Source organism: Theobroma umbraticum, unplaced genomic scaffold (assembly GCF_002168275.2).
Source record: "Theobroma umbraticum cultivar Fairchild unplaced genomic scaffold, ASM216827v3 scaffold_81.0, whole genome shotgun sequence".
Lineage (NCBI taxonomy): Eukaryota > Viridiplantae > Streptophyta > Magnoliopsida > Malvales > Malvaceae > Theobroma > Theobroma umbraticum.
The window spans coordinates 646,137-665,360 of record NW_018397268.1 but is presented as its reverse complement, the minus strand read 5'-3'; the positions used below and the strand labels follow the sequence as shown (position 1 = coordinate 665,360).

Below are 19,224 nucleotides of genomic sequence, written 5' to 3'. Positions count from 1 at the left end.
TAAAAATTGATGGTACCTGCATTCGAAACCTTAACAGGGTAATGTGTTGCAGCTTAAAGTAACCTTATAAACATGCTTGCAGGTGCTCTATCTTCCTCCCTGCCCCATTGATCCGTTAGGAGAAACAACTTAAAGTTGGGTCATCTGGCCAAAATTCCTAGCCAATGACAACAAAACAGCCGTGGCTTCTTGCACAAGGTCGAATATAAAAACAACATGGTGAAAGGATGTGTAAACTACAAAATAATCATTGATTGAGAAGAAATTTACAAAATTCTGAAAGATACATAAACATCCAACAGAATTGCAAGCTTATAAACAAAGTTACACTAAGAATCAAGAATTTTCAGTGGATCTAAATACATTAATGGTTTACCTAATCGAATGAGAGATGGCATCACATAAATCCTTCCGCAAGTCTCTAATGGCTATCATTGACTCCTCCAGAAGTCAAGTGCTATATAAAAGGTCATTAATCCTATAATAAGCCTTTTGGAAAATAGAGCTTGGCAGGAAAAGTACATGGAAGAACCAAAGGCCTTGTCTATGGTCTTCTTCCTACACTGACCAACCAGAGGCAGGGATACCCTGTTTTTGAAACCATTCAGGCATGCGGAACCTTTCATAGAGAACAGATCTCACGTCCTTCTGCTGAGAAAGGTGCTTGAGAAGTGGAAGAAGGACATCCAGAAGCTTTTTGACATAAAACCAGATGTAGAGGTGGAAAGCAAACAATCAGACATGTTATACAAACTGATACAAAATAAGGATAATGAGATTTAGATAATGGACATCCTGGTACCTGTGTATCATGTGGCTGCCCTGCAGAAAATGGAATGCATGGAATCCCATTCAGTGGTTGCAACAAGAAACTGAAAGGATTGTTGTCAACAATAACAGTTCGGCATAAATCCTTTGATAGGCAGGAGAGATCTTTCACGTGCTCCCGATACTCCCTATTTATGTCAGAAGAAAAACTTTATCAATTGTAACAATAAAATATTCAGTGGAACTAGACTAATAATCACCAAAAACTAGTTTGCTTACAAATGCAACACAAGGAAGGCACAAATTCGCCCTAAACCATCTAAGCCTGGCACAAAGCATGTTGGGAGTCTTTGGACACCTAAAGTAATCCCTTTATATTTTAAATAGGAAATGAAAGGACTTAATAATGTTTTCCAAAACCTTTAATACAAAAATTCTCACCATAATTATCAAACAAAACAATCAAAAACATCTCAACACCAGCACCAATGCATCCCTTCTATACAAACATTAAGCAAACACGCCTTAGCACTGCTTAAAACAAATTCATGAAATTTTGCATAGAACTAATTTGTCGTTCATCTTATATCAAGATAAACTGGAAAAAAAATGAACTTATTCATGTAATCCAAGAACCAGGCTTTGGATTCAAGGCATCATTCAATATGAGTAGATTTTGGCCATTATGCATGATTTCCCGGGGAGAGGAATCACCCAAAAGTATGATTACCAGGGTCCATTTAGCATAGGATAGAAGACCAAGCATATATAATAGGCAATGGAATATAAAGAAATCAGTGTCGGTATAATTTCCCAGACAACAAATGCTAACACAAAATACGAAAAGGTTTCATCTTTTCCATCTACAAATCAGCGAGTAGGCTAGAAGATTATTAAAGGTGCATACACGGGAAGCAGTACTTACGTACTAATTGTAGAAGGCCTATAAAGTCGAAGACTAAATCGATTTTCTGCATCAATTCTGTCAACAAGTGGTCTAGCATAGCCTGTGAGCAGCCAATAATATAATTCATGAGAAAATGCATGAAGGGGGTAGTGAGAGGAAGAAAAATAAGGAGAAAAATGAATAATGAAGAATAAGTTAAAAATTAAAACATAATAAATAAGCAAACCTTCAAGGCCAGCAGTAAATAGTACAAGCTCAGCAAATTCACTTAGTTGATTTAAAAATTCTTGCAACCCTGGGCGCTCAAACACCGTAACATAATTGATCTTAGGCTTTCCTTCAAATTCCTTCATAGATCAAAGCACCCAAATGACAAAGTGCCTCTCTCATATAAATGCCATCATTTAAAAAATAGAATCAATTATTCATAAGAAACCTTGTCCGAAGATACGCATTCCAGCTCAAACCACTTCAATCCAGCATCTGTTGCCTGGTTGCGAAGAGCAGGTGGCAGACTAGATGTCTCATAAGCGCATACTAGGGTTTCATCCAAGTCAAGAACTACCTGCAGAAGCATCAATCAGGCCCATAACTTCGGCAAACAATGATACACCAAAACAAATAATAAAAACATATACAACACACAGCGTTTTTGAGTTTACACATTCACCTGCTTTGAACACCTTACCTTAAAGTAATCAAAGACGGCATGTGTATCCCCTCATGGTTTTATGCTTCTTAACACAACTTCCACATCCAAAAATTAGGCACAAGAGATAGTTAAATATATTGGAGACCCACACCTGATATATATTTGTTATTAACTTTCCAATACATTAATTCAATTCCCAAAGTGGCTGATATACACAACTCAAAAACTTAAACTTACAAGTTATCAACACGAAAATTATACTATTAATAACAGTAAAATACTAAATGGGGTCAAGTTATTTTCATGTTTTCTACATCTCCCAAAGCAATAACCAAAGAGCTCAATTGCTTAAATTCCCTATTTATTTTCATGCTTAAATTGAATAAAGCTATAAGTCTATAAGCAAATGTTTTAATATCTTGATGAAATGCTTAACCGCTGCTTCAAAGAACTTAACAAAGCTAAATTTTAGCTTAAATTAAAGCAAAATCAGTTCAACAGAGCTAATTACTTTTCTAACATAATTAAAAGATCCCTTTTTTATTGTTAAAAAAAAACAATTTGTTTTGGAGTAACTAAAATTCAATAATGCTCCAATTCCTCAGGGGAAAAAACACTTTTATTGCTTAATTTAAAGAAAAATAGAATCTAAAATAGTATAAAATTTCTATATTTCAAGAAAAAAAATGATTTTTTTTTTTCAATTCCTACCGTGAGTTTTTCGACGCTGTCTTCATCAGCGAAAACAGATGAGTCCAAAACGGCAGCGATCTCGACCGTAGCGGGAGACTCTATCTCGGTCGAGTCAACGACAGGCAAGGGCTTGAAACGGTGCGGGGAAGACGAAGTCGTCGACGACGAAGATGAAGAAGAAGAAGAAGAAGAAAGCAAAGGATATTGACCGACGGCTCTGATGATCTGAGCGAAGATCTGAAAGAAAAAGGCCAGCCAGTTCAACAACGCCCTCCATACTTGCATCGACCGAGGCGAGTACACCTCGGCCTGAGTCAACTCAGCCATCGAAACTCGAACGATTTCAATCAAAAGATAGAGAAAGATATGGTTGCGCGCGCTTTTACCGGAACCGGACGGAACGGTTCGTTAAATATGGTTAGCACTTAACCGGATAAAATCTTCCCTTCTTTCTTTTCGTTAAGAGGCATTTCTCTCCCTTTCTCTCTCTTCGTTAAGCAGTTTTATCAGAGTTGTGGCCATGGTGGTGGTGACTCGAGCAAAAGTCTAGAGAGAGAGACGGAAAGTGATGCTGACCACGCACTGAGTTCGGCGAGTGATAAGTTCCTTTCCCTTTCCTCCTTTATTTTTTCAAACTTTTTTTAGGATTAATTATTTTGGAATTTGGAGTGTACCAATTAAGATAATTTATTTTTTTAATTTTTAATTAAATTACCTAAGTCAGGGAAAAATAATTACGTCCTTATTCAATAATTTAGCCATTAACCAATAAAATAATCTTTTAATTTTCCTTAAATGTTTCATATTACCAAATAATTAAAGATCGCATTCAATTAAAAATTTAATATTACAGTATAATGAAACCAACTACCCACTCTTAAATGAAACTTTTGAAAACCATAAGCAATAAATTGAAATAAATTACAATTCTCCTATTTATTTAAAACTTTATCATGATATTTAATTCATACATATCGAATAGTCATTAAAGATTTTTTATTTTTAATAAATTTTTAATTAAGTTTTTTAGATGTCTCGAAATAATTTTTTATTTTTTATAAAATTAATACTTTTTAAATTATAATTTTATTTTTCATGATTTATTTATTTTTTATATCAAAATTACAACTTTAATATTTGTGAAAATTAATATATAAATGAAGTGGACAAATTCATTTTGGACTCAAAGTAAGGAGTGAATTCACGCGCTAATAGAGAAAGTGGTGGTGTAAAAGATTTTGAAGACCAAAGAGGGAAGCGAAGACGAGGGAAATTTCCATTGGATCGAATCAGCCAATCAGAAGAGACAATCGTCGGTTCTTTTATGACACTGTCCCTGCCAATTATTACTTGCGGGAAAGCAATCTACTGTGCTTAAGCCCACTCAGCTTACCTGTTCTCATTTTCCACGTCACTTATTTTTGTTTTTTTTAATAAAAAATAAAAATTAACCTTTCCAAACATTATATATTTAATGATATCGAATAATTATTAATACTCCCACCGGTTTTTTTAAATCTATCTTTCCTTTTTCGGATGTCTCGAAATAACTTGTTATTCTACCTTTGATTATCTCGTAAATTATTATAATAATTTAGGTCATTATAATTCTAATAATTAATTCAAAAACAGGAAAATGTCAAGCAGACATTAAGAATTTCGAATGATATAAAGAAATGGAATATGCTGCAAATAAATGTTAGATTATGACCAATTTGTCAGCATTGCTGTTGGACTTTGGACTTGACGTTGATTTCTTTGTGGAAATGCTTTGTTCTTTGTAATATTGATAAAATAAAAACAAAATTCATCAACTTTATCTCCTAATTGACAAGCTTTTGCTCGTTACAAGGCATTAATCAAACGCTTGGTCAAATCGCAACCTTTGATTTGGATATGATCAAAACCCTTTTAAGCATATGTTGTTCTTGGAACTGATGCTTTGCTTAGTTTTCTGCAATAAGATTCAGTCAAGGACAGGACAGAGGACAGACTGAAGTTTTGGGCTGACAAAACTAAGGCTTGTCTGAGCCTTGTTGTCCACAAATGGATCATGGGGTGGGCGGGGATGGAAGGGAGGTCAGTTTTCACATGTGGCCCATGTAGGAGAAACTGAAATTTTCTCCACATGCCGCTAGCTAGACTGGCCAGTTTCTCCTTTGTTTGCTCTGAGAATGTGACAATCACAACTTCACAAGGCTTTTTGCTGACAGCTTTCGGAGATGTTCCCGATGGATATTGGACCACGTGCACCTTGGAACAGTCACCGCAAGGCACCTGGGATGGCATTCATCATAGAAAACAAAAGACAACCGTGCATGAAAAGTATAGGCAGTGATGCATTTCTGGTATTTGCAGGCAGCAGCTCCTGTTTCGGCTATGGTTGAAGTATCACAAAGCTCTACCGTGGAGGAGAAACGGAACTCGATTTTTAGATTTAGCGACAGAAGTTGCGAAGAGCATAAACGGTTACTGGAGCAAGTATTAGTTCTGATGCAGATGAATGAAATGGAAAAATGAGTTGATTATGCTGCATAACAAGAGAGAGAGTCACTGGCATAAAAGAATTCCAATCAATGCACTAAATGGTTTTATTGTATCTTTCTTGTCACTCAAATCAAAGGGCTTGCGTTTTACAATCCTAACAAAGTAGAGGGGAAAAAACTGGGGGGATGAGTTTTTTACAGAAAAAAATGTGAATAAATATGAAGTATGATCAGTGGTACAGCTATACATAAACCAAAATTGAAATTGGAGATTTTACTCGGACTTGCACCCGTATAATCCATTCTGCTCGATGAATGCTAATACTCATAGGAAAAGTCATTCCTCCAGTGATTCAGGAGTTCTGCTTTAGTATGAGTAGGAAAGCCATGGGTGTTGTAATGCCTCCCTTGCAGTTGGGCGCCTTTGAGGGTTCATCTGAAGCAAATGTCTAACAAAATCGAGAAACCCAACATCAGAAACTTGCAGATGATGCTCCAGTGGAGACTCCTCAGAAATAATGTATTCTAATTGGTTTGTCTCCTGGATAGAGAAAAAACAGTATGAGTTCATCATGGAGTTGGATGAACTAACCAGTAAATTTTCATAATTCACTTATAAATTGAATGCTGTCAAACATGGAATTGAAATTTCACAAAGTAAACCCATGAAATAGTTAACCATAATCAAACCTCGTTTATGTGGTACAGATCATATTCTTTTGTAAAATACTTGTATGTCTCTTGTCCATTCTCCAACATCTCCAGATCAAAAGGACCTAGCATTCCGACCATCCGGGCAAGGATCATTACAACTGCATCATTTGGAAACAGCACCTGAAAAAAACATAGATACTTAAAATGAGTCATAGATTAAATTGCTCCCAAGGAAAATTTACTTAGAGTTGGTTACAAACATCAGATGGAATGAGTATTAATATATGAACTTTAATTCAAGACATTGACAAGCTATGACAAACTAAGACATACTTCCCCAGAGGATAGCTCAGCAAGGATACATCCGAGAGACCACAGGTCAATCTTCTTGTCATATGGCAGGCCAAGGATGACTTCAGGGGCTCTATAGGAACGAGATTGAACATATAGGCACAGATTGTCAGTCTGAAAGCAACTGCTTCCAAGATCAATAATTTTTATCTCACATCTTCTATAACTTTTGATAAGAATATTCTCAGGCTTTAGATCACAGTGAATAATTCCCAAGCCATGTAAGTAATCAAGGGCCTCCAAACACTGACGAGTTATGACCTGTGTGAGAGCATATCAACAGCCAATTATTATGTGTCATGCTGGATGTGTTATTTGAATTAAACCTAGAAGATTATCACTTATAAACAATCCCAGGTAAGAGTTATAGTTTAGAAACAATGAACTAAAAGAAGAGTGCAGCCAAGGCAATAGCTGTTTGAACAAACCTGCAACCTGCTGAGGTTAAAATAAGCTTCTCCGCCAGATTCTTGATTGAATTTCTGAAATTCATACAAGTTTGCTCGAAGCAACTCACAGACGATGAACAGATGCTCCTGGATAGATTTTGCATAAAGATATCACTGTATTCAATAGAAACAAAATGGGGCTCGACAAAATAAACACTAATGAAGTGGCTTTTCTAGATAATCAGAATAGAGAGTAACAAGAAAGTATGATTTCCTTTACTGGCAATAGCTATTTTACTAAACCATTGATTGTTTCAAGCACAATCTGCATTTTTTACAAGGGGGTGGAAAGAATTACTAATTTACTCTTTAAACATACCTGGTGATAAAAGTAGTCATAGAGACGCAAAATGTGGTGCTCATCTCCAGGGTCATGCTTGTTAACTAGCTTTAGAAGTTTAATTTCATCCAAACTCTGGTCGAAAAAATCTTTATCATTTTTAATGATCTTCAGGCAAACATCTATTCCCGTGAGAAGATCATGTGCTTGAACAACCTTACTAAAAGCAGCTGAACCTAGGTATTCTGTTACATAATATCTGCCAGCAATTACAGTATTTAGCACAATAGGCAGGTCCTTGTTTTCTTCAAATCCAGTCCTGTAGATGGCATAACACTTGAGTTATACTGATTTCTGCACATTAACCTGCTGTGCAACATCGTCAAATATTCATAAAGAAAAAACTTTTAGCATGATGAGTTTAGAGGCAGTACGAACTAGATAATATGACAAAAGGTTCTAGCAGGTAAGTCTGCCCTGCATCTTATCAATTTTAAACAAGATTACTCACTAATTTGCTTAAGTCTGATATATAAATTCTGTATTAATTTACATAACAATGACGATATGAGAAATTGAATAGCAGCTAACCTGTTTTTCCTGTGGACGATCCGCAAATTGAATACTTCATATTCTTCCTCATTAGAGTACATCAGAAGTTCATCCCCAGTGTTATCCTCTCCCTCTGCAGCAGCCTTAGGTTCACTGAGTTCTCTATTGTCTTCATCATCTTCAATTCCATAACTATCAGTTGTATTGGGAAACAAATCTTTCTCAGCAATCTGGTGCACTAAGTCGGAAGCATCTTTAAACCCATCAATCCAGTCGTTTGAACCCCTTTTGGCAGAGTAAACATTTTTGTCAGATTTATGTTCAGAACCTCTATTATAATCTGTGTCAATGTCTCCAGCAGCCTTTAACTGAAGATCACCCAAATCAGTTTCTTTGGAGCTCAAGTAGCTGAAGTTCACAGGATTTTCATCATAAGGACCTGGTGCCCCACAACATTTGCAAAGAGGAAGTGAACAACCATAAGCACAGTTCTTCAACTCCGGTTCAATGTCCCCTTCAAGCCCATTCCATTTATCAAAACGATAATAATCCATTGCTTGAACCTCAGTTTCCCCATTTATGCAGGCCATATTATAAAGGCATGGCTTGTCCAAGTAATCAATGCTTGCTTCTGTTTGAAATCCTTCAGATTTGTTAAGTAAACTCAGTGTATTATGTTGTTGCTTCTCTGTCTCTGAAGTTGTGACAAACTTATCCTCACTTGGACAGCCATAGAAGTCTGACCCAGAAAAGCATGGAGTCTTGAAGTAGCCTTCATCTTTATCATCATACCAATACAAGTCATTCTGCATGTCAAAATCAGGATACTCGCGTGCTGTTCCGAATTGAGATAATCTATCTGATGAAGTATCGGAATCAGCCTGAGATGCAGAATGAAGTCCATATGGATTCACAAAGTCTGCAAAATGAAAAACAGTTGGACCTCTCTCATGCACTATTAACTAACACATCTCCCCAGCAGCCACCTAGATATTGAAAACAGGGCAAAAAAAAAAAACAATAATAATTTCAATGTTACAAATTATTTTAGAGAAAATTGGACCATGTAAGGTTTTTCTTTTCTCAGTATTCTTTAACAGTACAAAAGGATCTGTCAGCACTTGGTAGTGACTTAGAAATGTCAGTGTCAAAAGACAGAAGTAGCAAACAAAAATGATGAAATTTCTTGGAGAACCTCCACAGCATAACTAAATGGTAATGTATTGTGAATGTCTCAAACAAACAAAAAAAGGTGATCCTTACATAGCTGTGAGTAAAAAAGCACTAATAGAATAAAGATAGTGGTGAAAAGAGATTCCATGCATTGGGAGAAGTTCAAGTGCACACTATATTAAAGCAACGGCTAAATCCTACGATCAGAGTAGGGAGATTTACAATGCATAAGCAGCATAAATTGAAGTCTACTCCTGGAAAAGAGAAAAAGTTCTTTCTCTGATGACTAAAGATGAATTCACTGGCCAAAAAAAAGAAAGCACTAAAGATGCATAACTAATCTGGTTTCAAGACATTCACACGAATACACATTTGGTTTATGAGAATTCACAGGAAATTAAATTAAGTTTCATGATCTTATGGCATTATTAAGATAAATGTATCAGTTCTAACGTCCATTAGAGTTAAAACTGTAACTTCACTTACTAAAAACATGATGAACAAGTAAACAACCCATTCAAATTTAAACCCACTCCAGAGAAAGTGAAAAGAGAATAAAAGGGAAAAAGAGAAAGGCCTTCACTCAAATCTTTATTTATAGCAATTGGCCTGTTGCTTACATCACCTAAAACTAAAAGTGACTAGAGAACAGCAATAAAAGTTCATGATCAAGCAAGAATCTTTTGAACAAACTCAATTCGATCAAACACCAATTAAGTTAAATCAACCAAATTTAAACTCCAAACAATAACCAAAATAGCAAAAGAAATAAAAAGATGTGTTCTTTAGAAAAAAACGAATACCAGATGTTAAAACCAACAAAATTCCAACTCAAAACCATCACTAAAAGAGCAAAAGAATTGGGAAAGATGTGATTTTTTTATACAAAGAGGCACAACTTTAGCTAAGAACGATTAAAAACAACTTAATTCCAATTAAAACCAATCATTAGAAGATCAAATAATAGTTCCGAAAGTTTTTTTTTTCTTTTCCTTTTTACCTGAAGAGCAAACATCACTAGTAGAAGACCTCAAGCTGACAAATTCATCACCATCTGAATCCGACCCATCACTGGACTTGACTTTCTCATCCACCTCCGATCTCCGGATGCTCGCCGGAATCTTTACCGGTGGCGGCATGGGGAACAAGAATTTCTCGAAATCAAAAGCTCCCACTTCTTCTTCTTCATTTTTCTCCATCATATCTTCCTCAAGAGCTTTCTCGGCTTCTCTCAATCCATTCTTCCTTAGAAACTGTATCACAGCTTCCACCTCAGAGGTCACCTCCATGAAAAAGAACAACAACACTTCTCTCTCCCTCAAGTGTTTTTGGAACTTTGGGTGTTGTTAGCGGGTAAATTAAGTAAGTTTGGAGGGTCAAAAGTGGAACGCGACATAAACAAAATACCATGTTTCAACTTCTGCATGTTCTGTTTTTTCTCTCTCTTTCTGTTGTGAAACTTAAGCCAAGGAAGAGATGTTCTTTCCTACCAACTTTGAAAAATGAGAGCCCGATGAGAAGGTTTATGTGGGGTTTTGGTTCCTGTTTGCGGGTCCCATTTCACATAGGACACGTGGAGGAATTAAAATCTTACACCTGGAGGATTAGATTTTTCCTTTTTTTTATATATATTTTGTGTTTTTCTTGGTGGCATGTCAAGTGGTCCTTTTAAGGGACCATTTTCATTGCCTACTTTATTTTTTTACCCTTTTTTTCAACTTTTTACCTTCAAGAATTTGTCTTCTTTTTTTTTTATATATATTTTGATAGATTTTTACAGAATACGAACGAATAAATTAAAATTTTTTCATATTTTGATTTTATTATAATAATAATTGACAAAGATAAAAAATCTTCCCGACAAATGAAAATTAATTGATTTTTAAAATATTAGATCGTATGCAATGTTTGAATTTTGAATGTGTTAAATTTTCCAGTTACGTTGGCGTAGGGCTTTCATAGATTTTTAAATTTTCTATATGTTGATTTTGATATTGCTATTCCTTTTTTTTTTGGATAATATAATTCATATTTTATTTCTATATTAAGAACCAAAAAATTTAAGAAATTAAAGAAAAATAAATAACATTGTGAAGATATGAACAATAAAGTAGCAAAATGTTATAGATTGCTTATTCAAAGAAGAGGACAAGTGCTTTTAAAAATGAATCAAGCACTTATTGTCATCTTCTATGACACCACTTTATAAAGGTTCAAAAAAAAAAAAAGGGCAATTTGAGAACTTAGATCAAAGATCTTCCAATTCCTTCATCAACCCATTTCTTTTTAGTATAATGTAAGATCAAATGTAGTGAAAGATTGTGCTTCGATGCAATCAATTGGACCCACTTTGGGTGTTGGGGTACATTGGGTTATTTATTTTATTGGTGGAACCTACTTTTAATGAGGGTCAGCAAAAAATAAAGAAGAAGAAGACCCAACTTCAACACCATAATGGAATGATGTTGTTTCTCTATGAATACTGTGGCAAACTCAGCTTTAGTTTTTCACTTTCTAGCTTCTTTTCCATGTGACCACAGCAAAAAAGTATGTCTTTTTAGTTCATTTTCCCCACTTCTTACTCCCCTTTTATAATTATTGCCACCTTTCACTTTTTTTCCCCCTTTTATTTGTTGATTTGTTGTGAGATTTGATCTGGTTTTAGATTTTGAAATATGACCCATACTATTCTTTTCACCGTAAAAATGAGATATAATACTTGAAAAAAACCCTCGAATTATTCGATATTTTGAAGGAAATTCGGTGCATGGATTTGATTGGACGTCAATGTAAGAATGGTAGCCAGAACATAAATCTTTTGAACAAATGTGGGTTTGAATGTTCATATGTCACTAAATGAGACTAGGTGGCCAATATTCCCATTATAAAAAGAAGTTTTGAATTAGATAGTAGGTGAGTTGGTCCAACATAGGACCATATTTTAGCCGAAAATATACCCAATTCAATGTCAATCCACAACTCCCTATCCTATTTAGCTAGGAGGTTGGTCAAATTTCTTTTCTAAATGATTAAATTACTAAGATCTAGTTCATAATAAAGTGACATTAAAAGGATAACTTAGAAAAGAATGAATCATAGAAATGCCCTTTATCGTATAGTTTCGTAAATTCAACTCAACTCGAATTAATCAAATTATTTTAATCATTTAATGTGTATTATCTAAGAGTTAAACTCAAAATCAATCTTATGTTTCAATCATTTTCATACTATTTTGAGGATGAATTTTAAAATTTAATTCTCTTAAGCATTAAAACAATAATTAAGTCTAATTTGGGTTGTTAAGCATTTTCGGATTCTTTTATATCAATGGAAAGGGAATAAAGAAATATTTTCTTTCATTAAATTCGAATGTTGCTCATAAACTATTGATATTTACATTTCGAGAGAAAGAGGTTAATTTTTCTTTGCTATAAAGCATATTCTTTGACATCATTGTCACTAGTATTATTCCATATGCGAACAACAAATCACGATAAAAGAATAAGAGTATATTCTTACAATATTTTTCAAGGACAAAGTCAGTAAATAATGATGCAACATATGAAAATGACAAAAAAAAAAAAAAAAAAAAACAACTAGCTTTTGCACATGAATTAGGCAGTGATAGTCACTATTCTCCCAATAAAAAAAATTAATAACTAAACTAGCATTAAATAATAAATCAAATTTACAAACATGTTTTTGCAGACAATTCAAGAAAAAGACATTAGGGTCAACATTATTGTTTTCTATTACCTACTGAGGATGTAAATAATTTAATGTAACCAAACATATAGAATTAAATACAATAAAATTAAATGCAACCTACCAAGAAGAATACATTATGGTAAGGTATAGGAGAAGAAAAGTTGATGAAGCAAACCATATAATCATATGGATGCTACAATTAACCGGCATAACCCTAAATTTCATGTTAAGTTTTCTCAAATCTTCATTATTTTATTCATCTTATTCATTGTATTTAATTCAAATTTTGGTTTCTGAATACGATATACCAAGAATCTCCATTTTCGCTTAATAAAACATATTTGTTTTTTTATTTTGTTGGAAAAGACAAATAGAAACAAAAATAAAACAATTGCTTATCCTTCATTTTATTTACTTATCAATATTTAATTTAATTTTTTTTAATAATTTAGTCAATCAAATAGATATCACTTGACTCGTGACACCATAATTAGATATTTTTAAGCTTTGGGTTTCATTTAAAATTAAGATATTGTGATTTGGGCTATGACCTATTCATTGATACATGTCTGTCACTTTGGGCTAAACAATACTTCAAAAGATTCATAATCTTGAACTTGAGTGAGGACCCAAAGGCAGCCATGAACAATGATCATGGACTTCATCCAAATGAAAATCTTTTTGGGTTGATTGTGATTTGGGCTGAGAACTAACCCAAATAAATGAATGATTCTTTGGTTTTAATGGGTAATGGCCCAATCTTGATCTTGAACATGGACTTGGTTATTGGCTAGAAGGTCATGAAGCAACAAAAACATGAATATTACTAATTTCAATTAATGCATATTTTTGTAGGGTAAGGCCTAATTTGTCGATAACAATATCAAAACCAACGACTAAGTCTTTTCGTGAAAGTGAAGACCCTAGTATCTTTTACGCAACAAAATATCTGAGAAAGAACTGAATAGTGATAGGTTTACTAAAGAAATATGTCGAGAAGACATTTTCATCAAAGGTACTAAAGAAAGGTTTTATGATTTTTTCAAAAAGAGGATGGTAGGACAATAGGGTTTGCAATTGCACTATCATATAGCATTCATGAGAAAAATTTAAACTTACGATCATAATTGTACGGAGTAAAATTAGTTTGAGAAATCTTAATTTTTTCATTTATTTAAAAAAAATGGATTCGAGTTTTATTTTTTAAGTAAGGGAATAATATACTGGTTACTAAATCAAACATTCGGATGTTATTTTTCATTTTTTTTCTTTAAATCGTTAAATTATGAAAAGAAGTTAATTTGAAGGAAGGAATTTCAATTTGAATGTAAGAATGTTACTATTACTAAATTATTATATGCAATCGACAAGCCTTCGTGGCTTTGGATGTAAGAGTTGCCTTCTTTTATTTGTCTCAACACTAGCTCTTGGAACATAATCTTTGGTACAGTTCAATTATGAAGCCAAATGTCCTTATCCTATAAGATATTGTCTATAATCTTTTACACAAGGTTTTGGACAAATTATCTACTTCCAAACTAGAAATGATGGCCTAGTTCCATGAGTGTTGTTGGCCTAAGGTTCATGTATCTAAGATTTCTAGACCCAAGGGTTGTGAACTTCCAAAAATTCAATTTTCTTCACATACATATATATATATGTTCATATATTGTAAAGATCTATTATATATTTTGGCCTCAAATATGACAGTAGCAAAGAATCTTTTCAAATACCTTGTAACTTTAAAGAGTAAATGTCAATAATTATAAAGAGTATTCAATTATACAAGGGACTCTCGACTTTTTTAAAGGACGAACTTTGATAATCTAGACTTGAGAATTAAAAGTTTCCATTCGCCTTTCTTTGCAAAAATCAATTATGCAACATTAAGATTTGCTTCATGCAAAGCAAGAAAAATAAAAAAGAACAATTACCTAGTTGAAGAAAAAAGCCAAAGGATCATCAATTGGGAACTCATCAAAATGGAGATCAATTGATTTGATTTGAATTTTCCAATAGCTAGTGGGCTTTCCCTATTTGTAATGCTAGTATTAAAATATTAATAAAAATTGAAAAGAGAGAAAAAGGTTGGAAAATTTGTCAAAGTCATGAAGCCATATAAAGGGGTAATGGGAAAGGACAAGAACAAGGTTCCCCCACTTGCACAAAACAGAACTTCCTATTTAGGGTAAAATCCAAGGCAAACATCCTCAAGCAACTAGCCCACTTCCCCCTCCCCCACCACATCACCACACCACCACCACCACCACCACCACCATTTCCCCCACCTCCTTTTCATTGTTTTGTTAATGTTTTCACCTTTTTCCCCCCTCTTTCTCCATCTTTATAATTGCTTCTTTATGTGGAAAAAAAAAAAAAAACCTTTTTCCACAGTTCAAGGGGATGATCAACTTTCCCTTACCTTGGAGACAAAACTCACACGTATCTCTTACTAATAAGCAGGCACTACAAAAATTATGATTTTTATCAACGAAAACTTTCTATCGGTGTTACATATCTTATTGTTTTTGTCGACAATCAATCAATATTATATCAATAAAAAACCCATATTTTGATAATAAAAATCTGAAAAAAGAATTTGTTATTTTTATAATGATTAATTATATATATATTTTAAAAAATTCACCTTAACAATTAGTAACATAAAAATAATGATGGTATTTCATTGGAGTTTGGTGCTTGACTTTAATGATTTTTAACAGGATTGTTCTTTTTTTTTTTTGGGTGGGGGCAAAATAACACTATATAAGACAGGTGTGTACCAAGTATGGAAAAGAAGAAATTGGCAGTGGGGGAAGGGGGGCGCTTGTAGTTGTAGGGTGGGGATTGGTTGGTTTTGTAGGGTTGAATTTTTTTTTTCAGGCTGCTTTGATTTGATTTTATTGCTTTGGAAGGGGGTTGATTTCGTCTTTGGGAAGTGGGGTTGTGGGGAGGGGTGCCCTTCCCTGTCATGAAGAGGGGTTTGAGAGATTTGATGATATCTTATTGGTGTCTTGTCTTTGGGCCCCCCCTTCCCTTCCCTTTGGTGTTTACTCTCTCTCCTTTCCAATGCCTAAATTAAACAGAAAATTGAAGAAAAACTAAGATAAAATTAGGGTCATTGCCATCAATTCAGCATCCATATATGGGTACGTTGGTTAAGTATCTTCGATGTATGTAAATAATTTATATTAATTTTTAAAAAAAAGACAAAAGAGTTAATTTTTTACTAGTTAACTAAAAATCAATATGATATCTTAAATTTTTGTATCTCCGATTTTGATTAAATCATCAATTATTTCATTCATAGTTTGAGATGTTTATTGAATTTTGTTATTATGTTGTTAATTATTTGTTGAATTTTGTCATAACTAGAGAAGGTTATCAATTGTCCTTCCTTCCCTAATCACTTGAGCTAGAATGATTTATTAACATCATTAACATCTCTAAGCATGTAATTAAATCACAAGTAACAACTAGAAAAGCAACTTCATACTAGATTTCACTTCAAAAAAAAAAAAAAAAACCTCCCACCATCTAATGAAAGAATCAAATCACTGTTTTTCTTAAAAAATATATATTTATCTTTTATATATATATATATATATATTCTACATCATTAAGTGGTCAAAATGAGATCATAGGTATTTTTTTATCTCTTTAATATTTTTCACGTTTTTTGACACATAAATGCTATCTTTTCCGAGAACGTTAAATCTTAAAGTCTCTATCCAATTCCGATGACGTGAGCTAAATCCATATAACTAGATTCCACTTTTTTTATTTCCATATAAAATGGTAATGAAATGTCAAATGCATTATTGTGACATTGTGCGACTAAGTTATCATTACTCCATAGACTCTTACCATGCATGATGATACTACAAGGAATTGGTCAATTTTGCTTGGTTGCTCATGAGAATTCAGCTCCTTGCTGTCATCTTCGTATTGAGAAATTTGCTAGAAACCTTTGAAATAGACAATAATGCTCAAAACCCATCACTTAATATATATATATATACATAAAGTTTTGAGCTTCCATGATTGATACAAGTGCGACAAAAAGTCTAAAATATTATTACGAATTATATATATATATATACATGTAAATAATATATATAATTTTTAATAAATTAGTGGTTTTCGGTCAAAATTTTCGTCGTAAAATGAAAAGGGTTAAGCAAGAAAGAAAGAAGAGAGAGAACTAAGAAGAAGAAAGAGGGGTGAAGTCTTATCTGATGGCCCTTTATGCGACAATTAAGTGGGTGCTAAAGCACAAATTTTTCAAGCATGGAATTGATAGAAACGTTGAACATATTCGAGGCCACTTCCATCGAAAGGAAAGGAAAGAGGAGAAAAAAAAAACCCTAATCAAGCCGCAAACTTTCATTTCATATGATGAATATCTTAGGTTGATGTTGGTCCCCAAATGGACCGACCCTTCTCCCTTACGAATGCTTTCCTTTATACTTTATTTGTTCTTCCTTTCCTTCCTAAGTTTTTGATTAATCCCACAAAGTTATATATAAGTTTATATACCAATACCCTTGAATTGGCATCAATCCCCTTTGCATATTGGCAACTCTATTGTTTTTATTTTGGCTTCTTACTTTTTAGATTTGGTGACTATTTGGCCATGAAAAGGCTAACCTAGAGAATCACAAAGTATAAATAAATAAAAAAAGTCTCACATATAGGTCAATTTTTATATGTAAAAAGGAATAACACTGTTGCTCTCGGCCACGAATTGATCTTTTTATGTTACATTCCTTTTTATTATACTATCTTATTATCATATCTTGCTTTTAGAATGAAATGCGATAAGTACAAGTAGTCATGCGTTCTATTCTTTGCATTTAATAATAATAATATGCTGTTATCTTTATTAGTGTATATAATTTCTATAATTATTCTTTTTTACTACAATCAAATCTAAAAAACTATTATAAAAAACATATAGTACTGAACCCTAGATTCGGGTTTTTTTTATATGACGAGCCTAAATTATATCATAGTACAAAATAACAGCCATAAGTAGGATTAGCAGCATATATGTTGTCATTTGCTTATGCTCTAGCTTTAGTAACATCATCCCTGATGCAAAACTCCATACATTTTTTGTTAGAACAAATGTAAAAAAAAAAAAGAGGTATATAATTGAAGAATGGACCCAATCTAATCATCACAAACCACTAGAGAAGTAGAAAAATTGAGAAGAAAATATATATACATGAATGAATGAACAGAAGGGACGAGCAAAAGGGGATAGAATTCATGCGCAATAGAGGCAGCTGATGATGGGGGGCCATGAGGGAAATTTGAAGTCAAATCCCATCACTCTCTTTAGGAATAGCTTGTTCACTTGATGGTGCTAAAGCAGATTTTTCAACTGTAAAAAGTAAAGAGGAATGTTGAATTTCTCTCTTTCTTTCCTTTCCTTCTCAATACATATATTTTTTTCCCAGCAAACAAGGTTTTGGTATAGTATTTGGTCCCCTGAGGAACCAGCCACCAGGATTTTGGTATGATTCTTTTCTCTCCTCCTTTCTTCTTCCTGTTTCTCCCACCCCCTTTACTGCCTGTATTTGTTTACCCTGTAGATAGTAAAGAAGTGCTAATTATCGATTTTTTTTAATTTATATTTGATGTATTGTCAATATATATATATTATCACTTAATCACAAAATATTATCTCGTAAAGTAACGTAGGGAGTTTTTTTTTTTTCTCGAAAAATGCAAAGAGAGAATTCTGCCCATTCTTTGGTAAAAGACATAGTTTGATAGTTATGTGTCTTGCTTTAGAGAAACACTTTAAGGATTCAAAAAAACATTATGTTATTGGGCTCTTGAGGGGTTGTTTGTTATTTTGCCCACCTCAAAAATATTGAAAAAGATTACAATGACAGCATTTGAGCATCACATTCACCATCATCAAGTGTCATTCTTCTTTTTTTTTTTCATTTTTTATTTTACCGTCATATAAAATTAACGATAAATTCCATCTACATATTTTGTAATTTCAATTTTTTTCACATATGTTTTAATTAATTTTTTATGAATAAGTTCGTGATTACACCGTTAATTTTTTAATAAAATTATCAAAATACGAGCAAGAAAATGCTTAGAATTAGTGTATTATTGAAGAAAGAAAGTGAAGATTCCAAAACCAAAAGAGAGAGATCTCAAAAAATTTGCTAGTGTGAGATTCTTCTTCCCTTTCCTTTTCCCTTTCCTTTCCCCTCTTTCACTATCAAAGATTTCTTTTTCTGTTCCTTTTTCAGTATTTCTTCATTATTAATAATGGTGGGACAAGAATGGGTGTCTCTCTGGCCTTTTGGAGAGGGTAGCAAAAACATATGCGAAAATGACACAGCCATAGGACCATTTCACAATAAAATAGCAAAGCTTTTTCTAATTTTAGCTCCTCTGCCATGTCAAAATTTCTTTCTACCTTTTCTTCTCTTTCACATGCTTCCTTGCCTTTTGGCTTAATTTGACCCTATCTTAACCAAATTCATAATTTTCAATTTGTGAATGTAAATTAGAATAAT

The 19,224-nt window shown here is 33.3% G+C and overlaps 2 protein-coding genes across 2 annotated transcripts; both read right to left on the bottom strand.

The window, feature by feature from the left end:
- Positions 1 to 226: 226 nt before the first annotated feature.
- LOC110425548 (Haloacid dehalogenase-like hydrolase (HAD) superfamily protein) lies at positions 227 to 3,626 on the bottom strand. Its single transcript, XM_021440463.2, has 6 exons — positions 3,039 to 3,626; positions 2,112 to 2,240; positions 1,902 to 2,022; positions 1,694 to 1,775; positions 803 to 956; positions 227 to 693 (listed from the first exon to the last, which is right to left on the bottom strand). The coding sequence occupies exons 1-6, from the start codon at positions 3,345 to 3,347 to the stop codon at positions 559 to 561; spliced, it is 930 nt and encodes a 309-aa protein (XP_021296138.1). The 5' UTR covers positions 3,348 to 3,626; the 3' UTR covers positions 227 to 558.
- Positions 3,627 to 4,871: 1,245 nt separating this feature from the next.
- On the bottom strand, positions 4,872 to 10,478 carry LOC110425350 (Protein kinase superfamily protein). The gene is made up of 7 exons (XM_021440245.2): positions 9,966 to 10,478; positions 7,832 to 8,711; positions 7,280 to 7,559; positions 6,940 to 7,047; positions 6,494 to 6,772; positions 6,197 to 6,340; positions 4,872 to 6,047 (listed from the first exon to the last, which is right to left on the bottom strand). The coding sequence occupies exons 1-7, from the start codon at positions 10,252 to 10,254 to the stop codon at positions 5,874 to 5,876; spliced, it is 2,154 nt and encodes a 717-aa protein (XP_021295920.1). The 5' UTR covers positions 10,255 to 10,478; the 3' UTR covers positions 4,872 to 5,873.
- Between the last annotated feature and the right edge of the window lie 8,746 nt (positions 10,479 to 19,224).